This window comes from Cebidichthys violaceus, unplaced genomic scaffold, assembly GCF_023349555.1.
Source record: "Cebidichthys violaceus isolate CVI_PGR_0920_01 unplaced genomic scaffold, fCebVio1.0.p SCAF_20, whole genome shotgun sequence".
NCBI lineage: Eukaryota > Metazoa > Chordata > Actinopteri > Perciformes > Stichaeidae > Cebidichthys > Cebidichthys violaceus.
This window is the reverse complement of record NW_027176373.1, coordinates 924,093-945,093: the sequence shown is the minus strand read 5'-3', so window position 1 is coordinate 945,093 and position 21,001 is coordinate 924,093. Positions and strand designations below refer to the sequence as shown.

Sequence of the window (21,001 nt, the reverse complement as noted above, 5' to 3'; positions counted from 1 at the left end):
TTTAGCTCTGAAGCAACCAATTTACTACAACAGTGTGCTTTGGATCTGCTCTAGTTCAGCTGTTGTTTCTCCGACTCAGGGATGAGATCTACTGTCAGATCTGCAAACAGCTCACTCAGAATCCGTCCAAGAGCAGCCACGCCCGCGGGTGGATCCTGCTGTCTCTCTGCGTGGGCTGCTTCGCCCCCTCCGAGAAGTTTGTCAAAGTAAAAAACCTCTAACTCACTTCACATAGTAGAAATACCACGCAATTGTGATACTGCAGATCTCAAATACTGCAGTCCGTCCATGACTTTCTGATTTGTCAGTTTTGACCCAGCATCTTTTGTGGGATTCACTGTCTCTGCTTTATACTCTGCAATCACATTGATATGTTTGTAATTATTGATTGAAACATTCAGGAAATTAAGATTAATGGTAAAAAAAACAACACTTGAAGAGACCAGAAATATGTTGAAAATAGCCAAAATCAAAAGAATTTCCTTCACATTTTGCAATTTATATTTTTTGTTGTTTATATGTTTTGTCTCTTATCTTTGAAGGTTTCTTCTGACTTTTTGCCTTCTTTTCTTTTTCCCGTTGTCAGTATTTACGGACATTTTTAATCAATGGTCCCCCTGGTTACGCTCCGTATTGTGAGGAAAGGTTGAGGAGGACGTTCGCCAACCGCACCAGGACCCAGCCGCCATCTTGGTTGGAGTTGCAGGTACTGAACATGCTCGCTGCTCTGTGTTTAAGTTGGCTGCTCACGTTGGGATGTGCAGGTCCTAAAAAGTCCTTAGAAATTCCTCAAAAATTATAAAATGTTTTTTTTTTTTTTTTTTTAGCAAAAACCTTTTTAATCTATAATTAATTATAATTATGTTTCTCCATCTTCTACTGCTTACCCAAGTCCAGGTCACATTAGTTTTAATATCGGAAAATATTGTTATATATACTGCTGGGAATAACTGAAAAAAATATGAAATTACAATAAACAGTTCAAGACCAACCAGTAGGGACGATAAGGTCTTGAAAAGTCTTATATTTTACTTGGTGAATCCTGCACAAAAAAACAATTATGTAGTTTTAATTTCAAATGTTTCAATATGTTTGCAATCTTTCCAATTTGAATAAGAATACCAAGCTAAAACAGGCAGAACATGGACCCAAAGGGTATCCAAAACTATCCATCAGTATAATGTTTCAGCCAATTAATAATCAATTTAAATCAGTTTGAATTCAAGAGACATGAAATGTCTGGTTTCTCATCCTGCTTTCATACGTTGGCTGTGATGATCATTAAACTGATAAAAGTTGACTTATTCTTTGAGCATCCAAAAAGACAAATTCATAGGTACGATTTTTGAATAGCTCTTTCTGTGCACATGCATACACAAATCGGGAAAAGGTTGCTTAACTTGAAGGGCATAGTAATAAACCTTTTGTTATTAAGTGGTATTAAATTGAATTACATTATTTTCACCCTTCAGGCCACCAAATCTAAGAAGCCCATCATGCTACCAGTGACGTTTATGGACGGCACCACCAAGACTCTCCTGGCAGACTCCGCCACCACCGCCAGTGAGCTCTGCAACGCTCTGGCCGACAAGATCAACCTGAGAGATCGCTTTGGCTTCTCGCTGTACATCGCCCTGTTTGACAAGGTGAGACCAGGACATTAGACCAGCATATCATTTAGTTTGCACAGCAGGGGGCGGTTCTTCAGTACAAATTCAAGGTACTTGTACTTTACTCGAGTATTTCCATTTTATGCTACTTTTTACTTGTGCTCCACTACAGACGTGTTGATGTTGAATGTTTGTGAGAAACTGAATGATGAAGTGTTCCTTTATGCGTTAAAGTCTCTTACTTCTTAAGCTATATAAACTATTTTAAAAAGCCTCTTGGATCAGCTGGGAAAAGCATCGTCACAAAGCTGAAAATAGGGCTGTTTTTCTGAGCTTTTGAAAAGATTTAGAATAGAATACTTCTTCCACCACAGATATATGTTAATATGACGCCATCTTGACCTCCTCATTAAAGGCCAATGTTGTCTGATAGGAGGATGGAGGTTATATATTCAAATCTGAAAGATGACTTTGACGGCATCTTGGATAAATTTGTGAATCTGCTTTGGATCAGGTGTCGTCTCTGGGCAGCGGTAGCGACCACGTGATGGACGCTGTCTCCCAGTGTGAGCAGTATGCCAAGGAGCAGGGCGCCCAGGAGAGGAACGCCCCCTGGAGGCTGTTCTTCAGGAAGGAGATCTTCAACCCCTGGCACAACCCCGTCGAGGACCACGTCGCCACAAACCTCGTTTACCAGCAGATCGTCCGAGGGGTGAAATTCGGAGAGTACCGCTGTGAGAGGGTGAGCAGCTTTTTCTGTTTAACATGCAGTTGATGTACTTGAAAGGTAGTATTTCTTTTTGAAGGAGACCCCGGGCCTATACAGCAGTCACTGAGTTACATTAATCAAGTACTATACGAAAGTACAAATTTGAGTATTTGCGTTTCTTACTACTTCAAAGATAAAGTTTAGAATTTAACTACCCAACAGTTTATACAAGTACAAGTTTCCTCTAAAATTAAATCTGAAATTAGACAAAATGTCTCATGAATGTGATTTAAAGTTAGCTTGTGAATGAGATTTTGAAGGGCTTTAATTTTGAAATGCTACATCAGAATGTCCTGGTTCTCTCAGAGTGACACCTTGAGGTGGTCTGCTATTAACCTGAGGTGAATTGATTTTGTAACTGTGCACCGTTTTCTCTAAAATTAATTCTGAAATTAGACAAATTGTCTCATGAATGTGAATTGGAGTTGGCTCGTGAATGAGATTTTGTTGGCTCTGAGACAGTGAGAGCGAGCAGTTGGCTCTCAGAGGAGAAGTTTGGAGAAAAAAACATAGACGTGATAAACACAGCTGTAGCTTCCTTGGTGGCCGGGTTCTGCAGCAGGAAACAGGAAGGGGGCAGAGTGATTGTCAGCTGGATGGGTGTAGTTGTGTGTTGAGTTGGAGGAGGTGAAGGTGAGTTGGTAGGAGCCTCCTGGGTACTGTGGCTGTATGGAGCAGCCGATGGTGAAGGTGGAGCCCGTGAGCAGCTGAGCCCCCTGCTGCTGGGCCTCGGAGACCCCGTACATTGAGGAGAACACAGAGATGATTGGCTGAAGCAGCAGGTCTGAGCAGATGAGATCCACGATGCAGGAAGAGGAACGTGGTGTTAAACACTCCCTCAGAGAAGATCCAGAGTGAACTCAGTGAGGGTTGACCCACCGCACAGATCTCTGTTAGGACGCCTTTCTCCGTCCAACAAAAACAGCAGAGCCACAGTCCAGCTCTCTACAGGCAACAGCTGCTTCCTTCAGGGTCCAGTAATAGTCATCTACTGGTCTCCAGTCTCCCAGTTTTACCTCCAGTGTTCCTGCACAGCGACTGTCTCCTCCCACCAACCTGACAGGTTCTGAGCAGGTGAGTCCAACAGCTTTGTCAGGTGTGCAGGTGTTTCTATCTGAGCCTGAGCTTCTACAGTCCAGGAGAGCAGACTCATTGCCTCCACACTGGAACTCTTTGGTCCACATTGGAGCCTCCACTTCTCCATAGAGCGCCCCCTGGAGGACTGAAGGAGCCCCACAGCCAAGCTCCCTACAGACCACTTCTGCATCCTGCTGGTTAAAGTCATCTTCACACACTGAGGACCACCACTGGTTAGACTGGTTAGACTTCACCTCCAGTCTGCCTGAGCAACAGGTGATGCATGATGTTCAGGTAGACCATCTCTCTGATATTCTCATGAGCTGTCCTCAGTTCATATTGTGCCGAGGCTGTGTGAGGCTGGATGGAAAAGTAATAAGTCCTTTGTGGTTTAGGAGTGGAGGCCTCAACTCGTCCTGCGAGGGACAACAAAGTTCGTTCAGCAGTCCTCTGGGCTCAGTACAAAGTCAGTTTGTTACCCAGTTTCAAGCAGGGGGGAGAGGAAAAGCTCCGTCAGCCAATTCTTGCTCCCAAACGGTGTTCTCCTTGCCGTGAACAGAGACGGAGTCCTCTGATACGTCTCTCGAACAATGTCCAGTGGTCTCAGCTGAGTACTGGACGGTGTCCACCGTCAAATCCCAACTCTCAAATCTTTTGAGTCTTCTCTTTTTATTGTCCCGTTAAGCCATCCTCATTTCCACACTCCTCACATCTGCTCATGTCTATTTATACACACACACACCCCCCGTTACCACATCCTGACAGATGCAGCAGCACTTCCTCTTTTTGACTCAACCGTCTAAATTCCTGCTTTTATGAGGACACGTACAACAGTTTACAAGCACACACACCGAGTATGATCACCAAACGTTCCAGGACTTTCTGTCAGCAGACCCATTATTATAATCACATTACAGCCGTAGCTGTTAAATCACTTCATATTAATACACAATACATAAATCGACTATTAGATTATACGTTTTATTTTAATCATATATGCTCTGTGTTCTTTGGCCTGATCTTCTTAGTCCGTTTTTCATTCTTTTACCTTTAGGGCTGCTCTTCTGGGTTCTCAAACCTACTTGACAAGGTGCTGGAACAAATTAAACCTATATGAGAGTACGAACACAAAAGGCTCTATTCATTTTTATAGAAACTGATAAGAATCTATTGAATAAATGGTCAGTTTTGTCCACTTTTGTCATGGTCTCCTCTTTAACCCAGCTGCAGAAGAACAGAGTCTTTCCCTCTTTTATACGTATATTTGATTTAGTTTTCTCATGATCGTCTCCTCGCCCTGCGTCTGTCCTACAGGAGGAGGACCTGGCAGAGCTGGCGTCTCAGCAGTACTATGTGGACTACGGCTCTGAGATCCTCCTAGATCGCCTGCTCACCCTCATCCCCTCCTACATTCCCGACAGAGAGATCAGCTCCACTAAGACTGCAGAGAAGTGGGCTCAGCTCATCATCAACGCCCATAAAAAGGTATCTGACACCAACGCTGACCCTTCGGGGGCTTTTTCAACAACTTGGTCCACAGTAACTAACTGCAACTGTCTCCGCAGGGATTACACACTAAGAGGAGGCTGACCTCACAGAAGGTGAAGGAGGACGTGGTGGATTTTGCTCGTTTAAAGTGGCCTTTACTCTTCTCGCGCTTCTACGAGGCCTTCAAATTCTCAGGTTGGTGTATATTATCATAAACGTTTCTTAATAGGTATGTGTATGTTTTGTTTTTATCATGGATATGACACCGTTTGTCCACGCAGGACCCAGTCTGCCCAAGAATGACGTGATCGTGGCAGTGAACTGGACTGGGGTTTACTTTGTGGATGAGCAGGAGCAGGTCCTTCTGGAGCTCTCGTTCCCAGAGATCACTGCTGTGTCCAGCAGCAGGTATAACGCCAAGTCCTCGAAGCAACACTGAATGGGAAGAATAGTCAAAATGATATTCCATAACACCATTTGCAGTCTAATTTAAAGTTAAATTCTGCCTATTTTCACCTGTGGTAGTGGAAGAAGATTGCACAAGTCCAAATTTCGACAGTTAGTGCATCATGTTAGAGTGAGTCGCTGTCTGGTTGATGAGCTTCATTCCCATAGACCTGCAAAAACTAAGGGGAAAAGTTATAAATATTTATGTTTTTTAGTGAAATGTCTTCAACAACTAGGAGATGTATTGCCATTCAATTTGGTTAAATTATCCATGTCGCTCTGGATGAGTTGTTATATTATAATAATTATAAATTGGTAATCCCATAATTTTTTATCTAGTTTATCATCATCTGGTCAAAACATCAGCATGTGAGCATGTTTTACTGTCTGACGGTGGAGTGCAAAAGTACACTACAGAGTAAGAATGGAGCATGATTATTTATGAACAGAAAAGCTGAAATCAACAAAAAGTTGGTTTGTTCCTCAGGAGTTTAATCCTTAAACTGTGAAATTTACTATTATATGGTCCACCTTTTAGAACTACATGAGTTCACGCGATTCCAACGGTTTTACACTCTGCGGTTCACGTTTAGCAGTTTCACAAGCGTGTCGGAGAACTACGGTGGCCTTCAGGTAAAACGCAAAAGGCTCTCTCTTGAGCCAGTGTTTGGTTTGTCCGCTCTGGGCTGCTGTAGAAACATGGCTGTGCAACACGGCGGACTCTGTGAAAAGAACCCACTCCCTTTGTTGATTTTTACTTTCAGGTGATTGTACACGAATGAAAACATAGTTATGAATATTATATTACATTTCTGCTAATAGATCCCCTGTGATGCTACACACACTGACCCTATTAAAGTAAACTTTCATCTTCCAGAGGGGGTAAACTCCAGGGTCAGAGTTTCACCTTGGCCACCATCAAAGGAGACGAGTACACGTTCACCTCCAACAACGCGGAGGACATCCGTGATCTGGTGGTGGCCTTCCTCGAGGGTCTGAGGAAGAGGTCCAAGTATGTGGTGGGACTGTTGGACTGTTCCAACCCGGGTAAGATTCACTGATGGTTAAAACAAAAACAAAAAACTGCTGCTGGACTTCATGTTCAGTTTTTTTTTTAATTGTCTTTAAATAGAGATTTTTACTTTACAGCGGGGGTGGACTCCACGTTCCTAAGTTTCTCCAAGGGGGATCTGATCATCCTGGACGAACACGACGGAGAGCATGTGATGAACTCTGGCTGGGCTCACGGCATCAACGACAGGACCAAACAGAAAGGGGACTTCCCTGCCGACTGTGTCTATGTAGTGCCCACTATCACCAGACCGCAGTACGACATAGTGGTGAGCGGGGCCTCAACAACGATGAATTAACATCTGGTATCTGTGTACTGTTTTCACTTCATGCTGCAATGCCCATTTCTCCCTTCCGGTTTGAACACAATTGTATTTGTTCTTCCGATTTAGTGCTAGTAGCGCTGTGAACGGTTAACGATATTTGGGAACATTCAGCAGCTGCAGTGCCGCTGCAGATAGTTGGGATAGCTTTACATCACATCCATCAGCTATCAGTCACTGGGAGGACGACATATGACAAAGACCTTAAAGGGGAGGATATTTTCAACTGTTGCCCCCTGCCTCCAGTCTTTATGCTAAGCTACGCTAACCAGCTCCCAGCGCTTCACACGTGACACTTTGATATGAGATTTAAATAAATCTCTTTACATTACGGTCGTTAACTTGCCTCCTTTGTCTTTGACAAATCTGACAAATCCTTTTTTACTCCTTCTCCATCTCAGGCTCTCGTGACCATGACTCCTGATCAGAGGCGAGAATCCATCGGTTTGTCCCATATGAGTGTCTCTGGCATTGAGGACAAAACTAAGGCCTACACACTGGAGGAGTTCTCCTACGACTATTTCAGGTGTGCCTCCTCATCCTTTACATATGGATAGATATACAGTGTGTAGTTTCATCATTTCTAAGCCTTCCTTCATGTTGCCAGGCCTCCTCCGAAGAGCACTCTGAGCAGGGTGATGATCTCTAAGAGCCGAGGGAAGGATCGTCTGTGGAGCTGCACCAGGGAGCCTCTCAAACAGCCTCTGCTGAAGAAAGTCCTGGCTCACGAGGAGCTCTCCCAGGAGGCCTTACTTGCCTTTATAGATATCTTTTAGTGGAGGGTGTGTGGGTTCTGTGTGTGTGGGTTAAATGTTCCTTCAATTCTTCAGTTCTGTGTTTTATATATTTTTTAGTAAATTATTCTCAAACAACCATATCTCCTGTTCTTCAATCGATCGATGTTCTGCTCCAAAATCAAAGACACCTGCCTGTTGTTGTGTTAGTGGTTGAAGTCCTTGACCGCGGCTCCACCTGTGATGAAGTATATGGGCGACTATCCGTCCAAACGCGTGCGTTCTGTCAACGAGCTCACCGATCAGATCTTTGAAGGAGCCCTGAAGGCCGAGCCGCTCAAAGACGAAATCTTCTGTCAGATTCTCAAACAGCTGACCGATAATCACATCAAGTAAGTCTGGAGCACACACACACACACACATTTATTTTATTTATTTGAATGAGAAAACATCCCATAAATACATGCCTCTTAGAAACATATTTATTTCCTTACTTTTCGCTATATTTAACTCACTAAAGGACTATTTTGTCTATTGTCTCTCCAACTCTTAGCAGTATCTTCTTTTTTTTGGTTACATTTTTATGCCATGAGAAGTAATTTTTGATAACCATTGCTTGACTTGTGCTGTGCTGTGCTGTGCTGTGCTGTGTGTAGGTACAGTGAGGAGAAGGGCTGGGAGCTGCTGTGGCTTTGCACTGGTTTGTTTCCTCCCAGTAACACCCTGCTGCCTCACGTCCAGAAGTTCCTCCAGGCCAAGAAGCACCACCAGCTGGCTCCAGACTGCATGCAGCGGCTACAGAAAGCCTTACGGTAACGCGCGCACACACACAAGCACACTTTCTTCTTAAACAGTCTTTCTATTTTGTTTGAGTTCGTCCAGTTTATTTCTCATGTCTATTATTTGTTGTAGAAATGGGTCAAGAAAGTACCCTCCTCACCTGGTGGAGGTGGAGGCCATCCAGCACAAGACCACTCAGATCTTCCACAAAGTTTACTTCCCCGATGACTCAGACGAGGTCAGTGACGAAGTTAACATACTTTTCCTCTTTTATGAATTGAAAAGTAGAATTTATTGGAAACAAAATGCACTGTTTAATTAAATATATAAACATAATTTTTTCATACAAAAGTCATAATATAGCATGTCGTCATTATATAATAAAAAAGTCATAGTATAGCATGTCGTCATTTTATCATAAAAAAGTCATAGTATATCATGTAGGTGACCGTGGATAAGTGGAGAGCAGGGCCGCCTTTCAATCAGAGGGTCGGTGGTTCAATCCCGGGCTCATGTCAATATGTCCTTGAGCAAGACACTTAACCCTAAAATTGCTCCTTTAGCTGTGCCTACAGTAGATTGACAGATTTGTAATTCGTTTTGGATAAAAGCGTCTGCTAAATGACTGTAATGTCCTCATTTTTTCATAAAAAAGTCATAGTATAGCATGTCGTAATTTTTTCATAAAAAAGTCATAGTATAGCATGTCGTCATTTTTTCATAAAAAAGTCATAGTATAGCATGTCGTCATTTTTTAATAAAAAGTCATATTATAGTATGTCGTAATTTTTTAATAAAAAGTCATAGTATAGCATGTCGTCATTTTTTCATAAAAAAGTCGTAGTAAAGCATGTCGTCATTTTTTCATAAAAAAGTCAGAGTACAGCATGTCGTCATTTTTTCATAAAAAAGTCATAGTATATCATGTAGGTGACCGTGGATAAGTGGAGAGCAGGGCCGCCTTTCAATCAGAGGGTCGGTGGTTCGATCCCAGGCTCATGTCAATATGTCCTTGAGCAAGACACTTAACCCCAAAACTGCTCCCGTAGCGGCGTCTACAGTAGATTGATACTGATTTGTAAGTCGCTTTGGATGAAAGCATCTGCTAAATGACTGTAATGTCCTCATTTTTTAATAAAAAAGTCAAAATATAGTATGTCCTCATTTTTTCATAAAAAAGTCATAGTACAGCATGTCCTAATTTTTTCTTAAATAGCACGTAGGTGACCGTGGATAAGTGGAGAGCAGGGCTGCCTTTCAATCAGAGGGTCGGTGGTTCGATCCCCGGCTCCTTTTCAGCTCATGTCAATGTGTCGTTGAGCAAGACACTTAACCCTAAAATTGCTCCTTTAGCTGTGCCTACAGTAGATTGATAAAGATTTGTAATTCGTTTTGGATAAAAGCGTCTGCTAAATGACTGTAATGTCCTCATTTTTTCATAAAAAAGTCATAGTATAGCATGTCGTCATTTTTCATAAAAAGTCATAGTAAAGCATGTCGTCATTTTATAATAAAAAAGTCATAGTATAGCATGTCGTCATTTTTTCATAAAAAAGTCATAGTATATCATGTAGGTGACCGTGGATAAGTGGAGAGCAAGGCCGCCTTTCAATCAGAGGGTCGGTGGTTCGATCCCAGGCTCATGTCAATATGTCCTTGAGCAAGACACTTAACCCCAAAACTGCTCCCGTAGCGGCGTCTACAGTAGATTGATACTGATTTGTAAGTCGCTTTGGATGAAAGCATCTGCTAAATGACTGTAATGTCCTCATTTTTTAATAAAAAAGTCAAAATATAGTATGTCGTAATTTTTTCATAAAAAAGTCATAGTATAGCATGTCGTCATTTTTTCATAAAAAAGTCAAAGTATAGTATGTCGTAATTTTTTCATAAAAAAGTCATAGTATAGCATGTCGTAAATTTTTCATAAAAAAGTCATAGTATAGTATGTCGTCATTTTTTCATGAAAAAGTCACAGTATAGCATGTCGTCATTTTTTAATAAAAAGTCATAGTATAGTATGTCGTCATTTTTTCATTAAAAAGTCATAGTATAGTATGTCGTCATTTTATAATAAAAAAGTCATAGTATAGCATGTCGTCATTTTTTAATAAAAAAGTCATAGTACAGCATGTCCTCATTTTTTCTTAAATAGCACGTAGGTGACCGTAGATAAGTGGAGAGCAGGGCTGCCTTTCTATTAGAGGGTCGGTGGTTCGATCCCCGGCTCCTTTTCAGCTCATGTCAATGTGTCCTTGAGCAAGACACTTAACCCTAAAATTGCTCCTTTATCTGTGCCTACAGTAGATTGATAAAGATTTGTAATTCGTTTTGGATAAAAGCGTCTGCTAAATGACTGTAATGTCCTCAGTTTTTCATAAAAAAGTCATAGTATAGCATGTCGTCATTTTTTTATAAAAAAGTCATAGTATAGCATGTCGTCATTTTTCATAAAAAAGTCATAGTATAGCATGTCGTCATTTTATAATAAAAAGTCATAGTATAGCATGTCATCATTTTTTTATAAAAAAGTCATAGTATAGCATGTCGTCATTTTATAATAAAAAGTCATAGTATAGCATGTCATCATTTTTTCATAAAAAAGTCATAGTATAGCATGTCGTCATTTTATAATAAAAAGTCATAGTATAGCATGTCGTCATTTTATAATAAAAAGTCATAGTATAGCATGTCATCATTTTTTCATAAAAAAGTCATAGTATAGCATGTCGTCATTTTATAATAAAAAGTCATAGTATAGCATGTCATCATTTTTTCATAAAAAAGTCATAGTATAGCATGTCGTCATTTTTTAATAAAAAGTCATAGTATAGCATGCCGTCATTTTTTCATAAAAAAGTCATAGTATAGCATGTCGTCATTTTTTAATAAAAAGTCATAGTATAGCATGTCGTCATTTTTTAATAAAAAGTCATAGTATAGTATGTCGTAATTTTTTCATAAAAAAGTCATAGTATAGTATGTCGTCATTTTTTCATGAAAAAGTCACAGTATAGCATGTCGTCATTTTTTAATAAAAAGTCATAGTATAGTATGTCGTCATTTTTTCATTAAAAAGTCATAGTATAGCATGTCGTCATTTTTTAATAAAAAGTCATAGTATAGTATGTCGTAATTTTTTCATAAAAAAGTCATAGTAAAGCATGTCGTCATTTTATAATAAAAAAGTCATAGTATAGCATGTCGTCATTTTTTCATAAAAAAGTCATAGTATATCATGTAGGTGACCGTGGATAAGTGGAGAGCAAGGCCGCCTTTCAATCAGAGGGTCGGTGGTTCGATCCCAGGCTCATGTCAATATGTCCTTGAGCAAGACACTTAACCCCAAAACTGCTCCCGTAGCGGCGTCTACAGTAGATTGATACTGATTTGTAAGTCGCTTTGGATGAAAGCATCTGCTAAATGACTGTAGTGTCCTCATTTTTTCATAAAAAAGTCAAAATATAGCATGTCGTCATTTTTTCATAAAAAAGTCAAAGTATAGTATGTCGTAATTTTTTCATAAAAAAGTCATAGTATAGCATGTCGTAATTTTTTCATAAAAAAGTCATAGTATAGCATGTCGTAAATTTTTCATAAAAAAGTCATAGTATAGTATGTCGTCATTTTTTCATGAAAAAGTCACAGTATAGCATGTCGTCATTTTTTAATAAAAAGTCATAGTATAGTATGTCGTCATTTTTTCATTAAAAAGTCATAGTATAGCATGTCGTCATTTTATAATAAAAAAGTCATAGTATAGCATGTCGTCATTTTTTTATAAAAAAGTCATAGTATAGCATGTCGTCATTTTTTCATAAAAAAGTCATAGTATAGCATGTCGTCATTTTTTCATAAAAAGTCATAGCATAGCATGTCGTCATTTTTCATAAAAAAGTCATAGTATAGCATGTCGTCATTTTTTTATAAAAAGTCATAGTATAGCATGTCGTCATTTTTTAATAAAAAGTCATAGTATAGCATGTCGTCATTTTTTCATAAAAAAGTCATAGTATAGTATGTCGTCATTTTATAATAAAAAAGTCATAGTATAGCATGTCGTCATTTTTTTATAAAAAAGTCATAGTATAGCATGTCGTCATTTTTTCATAAAAAAGTCATAGTATAGCATGTCGTAATTTTTTCATAAAAAAGTCATAGTATAGCATGTCGTCATTTTTTTATAAAAAGTCATAGTATAGCATGTCGTCATTTTTTCATAAAAAAGTCATAGTATATCATGTAGGTGACCGTGGATAAGTGGAGAGCAAGGCCGCCTTTCAATCAGAGGGTCGGTGGTTCGATCCCAGGCTCATGTCAATATGTCCTTGAGCAAGACACTTAACCCCAAAACTGCTCCTCATTTTTTAATAAAAAAGTCAAAATATAGTATGTCGTAATTTTTTCATAAAAAAGTCATAGTATAGTATGTCGTAATTTTTTCATAAAAAAGTCATAGTATAGCATGTCGTAAATTTTTCATAAAAAAGTCATAGTATAGTATGTCGTCATTTTTTCATGAAAAAGTCACAGTATAGCATGTCGTCATTTTTTAATAAAAAGTCATAGTATAGTATGTCGTCATTTTTTCATTAAAAAGTCATAGTATAGCATGTCGTCATTTTATAATAAAAAAGTCATAGTATAGCATGTCGTCATTTTTTAATAAAAAAGTCATAGTACAGCATGTCCTCATTTTTTCTTAAATAGCACGTAGGTGACCGTAGATAAGTGGAGAGCAGGGCTGCCTTTCAATTAGAGGGTCGGCGGTTCGATCCCCGGCTCCTTTTCAGCTCATGTCAATGTGTCCTTGAGCAAGACACTTAACCCTAAAATTGCTCCTTTATCTGTGCCTACAGTAGATTGATAAAGATTTGTAATTCGTTTTGGATAAAAGCGTCTGCTAAATGACTGTAATGTCCTCAGTTTTTCATAAAAAAGTCATAGTATAGCATGTCGTCATTTTTTTATAAAAAAGTCATAGTATAGCATGTCGTAATTTTTCATAAAAAAGTCATAGTATAGCATGTCATCATTTTTTCATAAAAAAGTCATAGTATAGCATGTCGTCATTTTATAATAAAAAGTCATAGTATAGCATGTCGTCATTTTTTCATAAAAAAGTCATAGTATAGCATGTCGTCATTTTTTAATAAAAAGTCATAGTATAGTATGTCGTAATTTTTTCATAAAAAAGTCATAGTATAGTATGTCGTCATTTTTTAATAAAAAGTCATAGTAAAGCATGTCGTCATTTTATAATAAAAAAGTCATAGTATAGCATGTCGTCATTTTTTCATAAAAAAGTCATAGTATATCATGTAGGTGACCGTGGATAAGTGGAGAGCAAGGCCGCCTTTCAATCAGAGGGTCGGTGGTTCGATCCCAGGCTCATGTCAATATGTCCTTGAGCAAGACACTTAACCCCAAAACTGCTCCCGTAGCGGCGTCTACAGTAGATTGATACTGATTTGTAAGTCGCTTTGGATGAAAGCATCTGCTAAATGACTGTAATGTCCTCATTTTTTAATAAAAAAGTCAAAATATAGTATGTCGTAATTTTTTCATAAAAAAGTCATAGTATAGCATGTCGTCATTTTTTCATAAAAAAGTCAAAGTATAGTATGTCGTAATTTTTTCATAAAAAAGTCATAGTATAGCATGTCGTAAATTTTTCATAAAAAAGTCACAGTATAGTATGTCGTAATTTTTTCATGAAAAAGTCACAGTATAGCATGTCGTCATTTTTTAATAAAAAGTCATAGTATAGTATGTCGTCATTTTTTCATTAAAAAGTCATAGTATAGTATGTCGTCATTTTATAATAAAAAAGTCATAGTATAGCATGTCGTCATTTTTTAATAAAAAAGTCATAGTACAGCATGTCCTCATTTTTTCTTAAATAGCACGTAGGTGACCGTGGATAAGTGGAGAGCAGGGCTGCCTTTCAATTAGAGGGTCGGCGGTTCGATCCCCGGCTCCTTTTCAGCTCATGTCAATGTGTCCTTGAGCAAGACACTTAACCCTAAAATTGCTCCTTTATCTGTGCCTACAGTAGATTGATAAAGATTTGTAATTCGTTTTGGATAAAAGCGTCTGCTAAATGACTGTAATGTCCTCAGTTTTTCATAAAAAAGTCATAGTATAGCATGTCGTCATTTTTCATAAAAAAGTCATAGTATAGCATGTCGTCATTTTTTTATAAAAAAGTCATAGTATAGCATGTCGTCATTTTTCATAAAAAAGTCATAGTATAGCATGTCATCATTTTTTCATAAAAAAGTCATAGTATAGCATGTCGTCATTTTATAATAAAAAGTCATAGTATAGCATGTCATCATTTTTTCATAAAAAAGTCATAGTATAGCATGTCGTCATTTTTTTATAAAAAGTCATAGTATAGCATGTCGTCATTTTTTCATAAAAAAGTCATAGTATATCATGTAGGTGACCGTGGATAAGTGGAGAGCAAGGCCGCCTTTCAATCAGAGGGTCGGTGGTTCGATCCCAGGCTCATGTCAATATGTCCTTGAGCAAGACACTTAACCCCAAAACTGCTCCCGTAGCGGCGTCTACAGTAGATTGATACTGATTTGTAAGTCGCTTTGGATGAAAGCATCTGCTAAATGACTGTAATGTCCTCATTTTTTAATAAAAAAGTCAAAATATAGTATGTCGTAATTTTTTCATAAAAAAGTCATAGTATAGCATGTCGTCATTTTTTCATAAAAAAGTCAAAGTATAGTATGTCGTAATTTTTTCATAAAAAAGTCATAGTATAGCATGTCGTAAATTTTTCATAAAAAAGTCATAGTATAGTATGTCGTCATTTTTTCATGAAAAAGTCACAGTATAGCATGTCGTCATTTTTTAATAAAAAGTCATAGTATAGTATGTCGTCATTTTTTCATTAAAAAGTCATAGTATAGCATGTCGTCATTTTATAATAAAAAAGTCATAGTATAGCATGTCGTCATTTTTTAATAAAAAAGTCATAGTACAGCATGTCCTCATTTTTTCTTAAATAGCACGTTGGTGACCGTAGATAAGTGGAGAGCAGGGCTGCCTTTCAATTAGAGGGTCGGCGGTTCGATCCCCGGCTCCTTTTCAGCTCATGTCAATGTGTCCTTGAGCAAGACACTTAACCCTAAAATTGCTCCTTTATCTCTGCCTACAGTAGATTGATAAAGATTTGTAATTCGTTTTGGATAAAAGCGTCTGCTAAATGACTGTAATGTCCTCAGTTTTTCATAAAAAAGTCATAGTATAGCATGTCGTCATTTTTTTATAAAAAAGTCATAGTATAGCATGTCGTCATTTTTCATAAAAAAGTCATAGTATAGCATGTCGTCATTTTATAATAAAAAGTCATAGTATAGCATGTCGTCATTTTTTCATAAAAAAGTCATAGTATAGCATGTCGTCATTTTTTTATAAAAAGTCATAGTATAGCATGTCGTCATTTTTTAATAAAAAGTCATAGTATAGTATGTCGTAATTTTTTCATAAAAAAGTCATAGTATAGTATGTCGTCATTTTTTAATAAAAAGTCATAGTATAGCATGTCGTCATTTTTTCATAAAAAAGTCATAGTAAAGCATGTCGTCATTTTATAATAAAAAAGTCATAGTATAGCATGTCGTCATTTTTTCATAAAAAAGTCATAGTATATCATGTAGGTGACCGTGGATAAGTGGAGAGCAAGGCCGCCTTTCAATCAGAGGGTCGGTGGTTCGATCCCAGGCTCATGTCAATATGTCCTTGAGCAAGACACTTAACCCCAAAACTGCTCCCGTAGCGGCGTCTACAGTAGATTGATACTGATTTGTAAGTCGCTTTGGATGAAAGCATCTGCTAAATGACTGTAATGTCCTCTTTTTTTAATAAAAAAGTCAAAATATAGTATGTCGTAATTTTTTCATAAAAAAGTCATAGTATAGCATGTCGTAAATTTTTCATAAAAAAGTCATAGTATAGCATGTCGTCATTTTTTAATAAAAAGTCATAGTATAGTATGTCGTCATTTTTTCATAAAAAAGTCATAGTAAAGCATGTCGTCATTTTATAATAAAAAAGTCATAGTATAGCATGTCGTCATTTTTTCATAAAAAAGTCAGAGTACAGCATGTCGTCATTTTTTCATAAAAAAGTCATAGTATAGCATGTCGTCATTTTTTCATAAAAAAGTCATAGTATAGCATGTCGTAATTTTTTCATAAAAAAGTCATAGTATAGCATGTCGTCATTTTTCATAAAAAAGTCATAGTATAGTATGTCGTCATTTTTTAATAAAAAGTCATAATATAGCATGTCGTCATTTTTCATAAAAAAGTCAAAGTATAGTATGTCGTCATTTTTTCATAAAAAAGTCAGAGTACAGCATGTCGTAATTTTTTCATAAAAAAGTCATAGTATATCATGTAGGTGACCGTGGATAAGTGGAGAGCAGGGCCGCCTTTCAATCAGAGGGTCGGTGGTTCGATCCCAGGCTCATGTCAATATGTCCTTGAGCAAGACACTTAACCCCAAAACTGCTCCCGTAGCGGCGTCTACAGTAGATTGATACTGATTTGTAAGTCGTTTTGGATGAAAGCATCTGCTAAATGACTGTAATGTCCTCATTTTTTAATAAAAAAGTCAAAATATAGTATGTCGTAATTTTTTCATAAAAAAGTCATAGTATAGCATGTCGTCATTTTTTCTTAAATAGCACGTAGGTGACCGTAGATAAGTGGAGAGCAGGGCTGCCTTTCAATCAGAGGGTCAGTGGTTCGATCCCCGGCTCCTTTTCAGCTCATGTCAATGTGTCCTTGAGCAAGACACTTAACCCTAAAATTGCTCCTTTATCTGTGCCTACAGTAGATTGACAAAGATTTGTAATTCCTTTTGGATAAAAGCGTCTGCTAAATGACTGTAATGTCCTCATTTTTTCATAAAAAAGTCATAGTATAGCATGTCGTCATTTTTTCATAAAAAAGTCAAAGTATAGTATGTCGTCATTTTTTTATAAAAAAGTCATAGTATAGCATGTCGTCATTTTTTCATAAAAAAGTCATAGTATAGCATGTCGTCATTTTTTCATAAAAAAGTCATAGTATAGCATGTCGTCATTTTTTAATAAAAAGTCATAGTATAGCATGTCGTCATTTTTTTATAAAAAGTCATAGTATAGTATGTCGTCATTTTTTAATAAAAAAGTCAAAGTATAGTATGTTGTCATTTTTTAATAAAAAAGTCAAAGTATAATATGTCGTCATTTTTTCATAAAAAAAGTCATAGTATAGCATGTCATCATTTTTTAATAAAAAAGTCAAAGTATAGTATGTCGTCATTTTTTCATAAAAAAAGTCATAGTATAGCATGTCGTCATTTTTTAATAAAAAGTCATAGTATCATAGCATGTCGTCATTTTTTCATAAAAAAGTCATAGTATAGCATGTCGTCATTTTTTAATAAAAAGTCATAGTATAGCATGTCGTCATTTTTTCATGAAAAAGTCATAGTATAGCATGTCGTCATTTTTTAATAAAAAGTCATAGTATAGCATGTCGTAATTTTTTCATAAAAAAGTCAGAGTACAGCATGTCGTCATTTTTTCATAAAAAGTCATGGTATATCACGTAGGTGACCGTAGATAAGTGGAGAGCAGGGCCGCCTTTCAATCAGAGGGTAGGTGGTTCGATCCCCGGCTCCTTTTCAGCTCATGTCAATGTGTCCTTGAGCAAGACACTTAACCCTAAAATTGCTCCTTTATCTGTGCCTACAGTAGATTGACAAAGATTTGTAATTCGTTTTGGATAAAAGCGTCTGCTAAATGACTGTAATGTCCTCAGTTTTTCATAAAAAAGTCATAGTATAGCATGTCGTCATTTTTTCATAAAAAAGTCATAGTATAGTATGTCGTAATTTTTTCATAAAAAAGTCATAGTATAGCATGTCGTCATTTTTTAATAAAAAGTCATAGTATAGCATGTCGTCATTTTTTCATAAAAAAGTCATAGTATAGCATGTCGTCATTTTTTCATAAAAAAGTCATAGTATAGCATGTCGTCATTTTTTAATAAAAAGTCATAGTATAGCATGTCGTCATTTTTTCATAAAAAAGTCATAGTATAGCATGTCGTCATTTTTTCATGAAAAAGTCACAGTATAGCATGTCGTCATTTTTGAATAAAAAGTCATAGTATAGCATGTCGTCATTTTTTTCATAAAAAAGTCATAGTATAGCATGTCGTCATTTTTTAATAAAAAGTCATAGTATAGCATGTCGTCATTTTTTCATAAAAAAGTCAGAGTACAGCATGTCGTCATTTTTTCATAAAAAAGTCATAGTATAGCATGTCGTAATTTTTTCATAAAAAAGTCATAGTATAGCATGTCGTCATTTTTTAATAAAAAGTCATAGTATAGCATGTCGTCATTTTTTCATGAAAAAGTCATAGTATAGCATGTCGTCATTTTTGAATAAAAAGTCATAGTATAGCATGTCGTCATTTTTTCATGAAAAAGTCATAGTATAGCATGTCGTCATTTTTGAATAAAAAGTCATAGTATAGCATGTCGTCATTTTTTCATGAAAAAGTCATAGTATAGCATGTCATCATTTTTTCATAAAAAAGTCATAGTATAGCATGTCGTCATTTTTTAATAAAAAGTCATAGTATAGCATGTCGTAATTTTTTCATAAAAAAGTCATAGTATAGCATGTCGTCATTTTTTAATAAAAAGTCATAGTATAGCATGTCGTAATTTTTTCATAAAAAAGTCATAGTATAGCATGTCGTAATTTTTTCATAAAAAAGTCATAGTATAGCATGTCGTCATTTTTTAATAAAAAGTCATAGTATAGCATGTCGTCATTTTTTCATGAAAAAGTCATAGTATAGCATGTCGTCATTTTTGAATAAAAAGTCATAGTATAGCATGTCGTCATTTTTTCATGAAAAAGTCATAGTATAGCATGTCGTCATTTTTTAATAAAAAGTCATAGTATAGCATGTCGTAATTTTTTCATAAAAAAGTCAGAGTACAGCATGTCCTCATTTTTTCTTAAATAGCACGTAGGTGACCGTAGATAAGTGGAGAGCAGGGCCGCCTTTCAATCAGAGGGTAGGTGGTTCGATCCCAGGCTCCTTTTCAGCTCATGTCAATGTGTCCTTGAGCAAGACACTTAACCCTAAAATTGCTCCTTTAGCTGTGCCTACAGTAGATTGACAAAGATTTGTAATTCGTTTTGGATAAAAGCGTCTGCTAAATGACTGTAATGTCCTCAGTTTTTTCATAAAAAAGTCATAGTATAGCATGTCGTAATTTTTTCATAAAAAAGTCATAGTATAGTATGTCGTAATTTTTTCATAAAAAAGTCATAGTATAGCATGTCGTCATTTTTTAATAAAAAGTCATAGTATAGCATGTCGTCATTTTTTCATAAAAAAGTCATAGTATAGCATGTCGTCATTTTTTCATAAAAAAGTCATAGTATAGCATGTCGTCATTTTTTCATAAAAAAGTCATAGTATAGCATGTCGTCATTTTTTAATAAAAAGTCATAGTATAGCATGTCGTCATTTTTTCATAAAAAAGTCATAGTATAGCATGTCGTCATTTTTTCATGAAAAAGTCACAGTATAGCATGTCGTCATTTTTGAATAAAAAGTCATAGTATAGCATGTCGTCATTTTTTTCATAAAAAAGTCATAGTATAGCATGTCGTCAATTTTTAATAAAAAGTCATAGTATAGCATGTCGTCATTTTTTCATAAAAAAGTCAGAGTATAGCATGTCGTCATTTTTTCATGAAAAAGTCACAGTATAGCATGTCGTCATTTTTGAATAAAAAGTCATAGTATAGCATGTCGTCATTTTTTTCATAAAAAAAGTCATAGTATAGCATGTCGTCATTTTTTAATAAAAAGTCAGAGTACAGCATGTCGTCATTTTTTCATAAAAAAGTCATAGTATAGCATGTCGTCATTTTTTAATAAAAAAGTCAAAGTATAGTATGTCGTCATTTTTTCATAAAAAAGTCATAGTATAGCATGTCGTCATTTTTTAATAAAAAAGTCAAAGTATAGTATGTCGTCATTTTTTCATAAAAAAGTCATAGTATAGCATGTCGTCATTTTTCATAAAAAAGTCATAGTATAGCATGTCGTAATTTTTTCATAAAAAAGTCATAGTATAGCATGTCGTCATTTTTTAATAAAAAAGTCAAAGTATAGTATGTCGTCATTTTTTCATAAAAAAGTCATAGTATAGCATGTCGTCATTTTTCATAAAAAAGTCATAGTATAGTATGTCGTCATTTTTCATATTGTTATTGTTGCTGTTATGTTTTTAAACTGTTAGAATTATTATAGTCAGTCTCCTAGAATGTTAAAAAAAAAAAAAAAAAAAAAAAACGCTATCCAAAAGGTTTTTCATGAAATTTCTGGGCCTATAAAGTCCGATAGTTGGAAATTAATCTTTGTAATCTTTCAACATTCTCTAAATCATGAACACAATCCGAATGCATTGTTTTTATTAACATATACTCTACATGGCACTTCAACTGTTAACATATTTCCATTTAAAAGGCATAGTTTTTTTCATAATTTCATATTGGTTTAAATAGTATAGTATCGTATAGTATAAATAATAAAAATGATGATGATGATGAAAAAATGACATAAAATTAACATAAAAACAAGGATAGAATGCCAT

At 36.2% G+C, this 21,001-nt stretch overlaps 1 protein-coding gene and 1 pseudogene across 1 annotated transcript in view; one reads left to right on the top strand and one right to left on the bottom strand.

Annotated features, from left to right (window-relative positions):
- The window catches only part of LOC137876797 (unconventional myosin-VIIa-like), a 45,726-nt gene that overhangs the window by 20,644 nt on the left and 4,081 nt on the right, over nucleotides 1–21,001 (top strand). The window contains exons 26-39 of the mRNA XM_068716598.1: nucleotides 80–206; nucleotides 587–706; nucleotides 1,473–1,646; nucleotides 2,125–2,352; nucleotides 4,771–4,941; nucleotides 5,022–5,139; nucleotides 5,226–5,352; nucleotides 6,269–6,438; nucleotides 6,541–6,731; nucleotides 7,187–7,311; nucleotides 7,393–7,550; nucleotides 7,758–7,911; nucleotides 8,176–8,331; nucleotides 8,432–8,537. Coding sequence (XP_068572699.1) covers nucleotides 80–206; nucleotides 587–706; nucleotides 1,473–1,646; nucleotides 2,125–2,352; nucleotides 4,771–4,941; nucleotides 5,022–5,139; nucleotides 5,226–5,352; nucleotides 6,269–6,438; nucleotides 6,541–6,731; nucleotides 7,187–7,311; nucleotides 7,393–7,550; nucleotides 7,758–7,911; nucleotides 8,176–8,331; nucleotides 8,432–8,537 — 2,125 coding nt within the window. The remainder of the gene's footprint in view (nucleotides 1–79; nucleotides 207–586; nucleotides 707–1,472; nucleotides 1,647–2,124; nucleotides 2,353–4,770; nucleotides 4,942–5,021; nucleotides 5,140–5,225; nucleotides 5,353–6,268; nucleotides 6,439–6,540; nucleotides 6,732–7,186; nucleotides 7,312–7,392; nucleotides 7,551–7,757; nucleotides 7,912–8,175; nucleotides 8,332–8,431; nucleotides 8,538–21,001) is intronic.
- Nucleotides 2,862–3,725, bottom strand: LOC137876660 (scavenger receptor cysteine-rich type 1 protein M130-like; annotated as a pseudogene).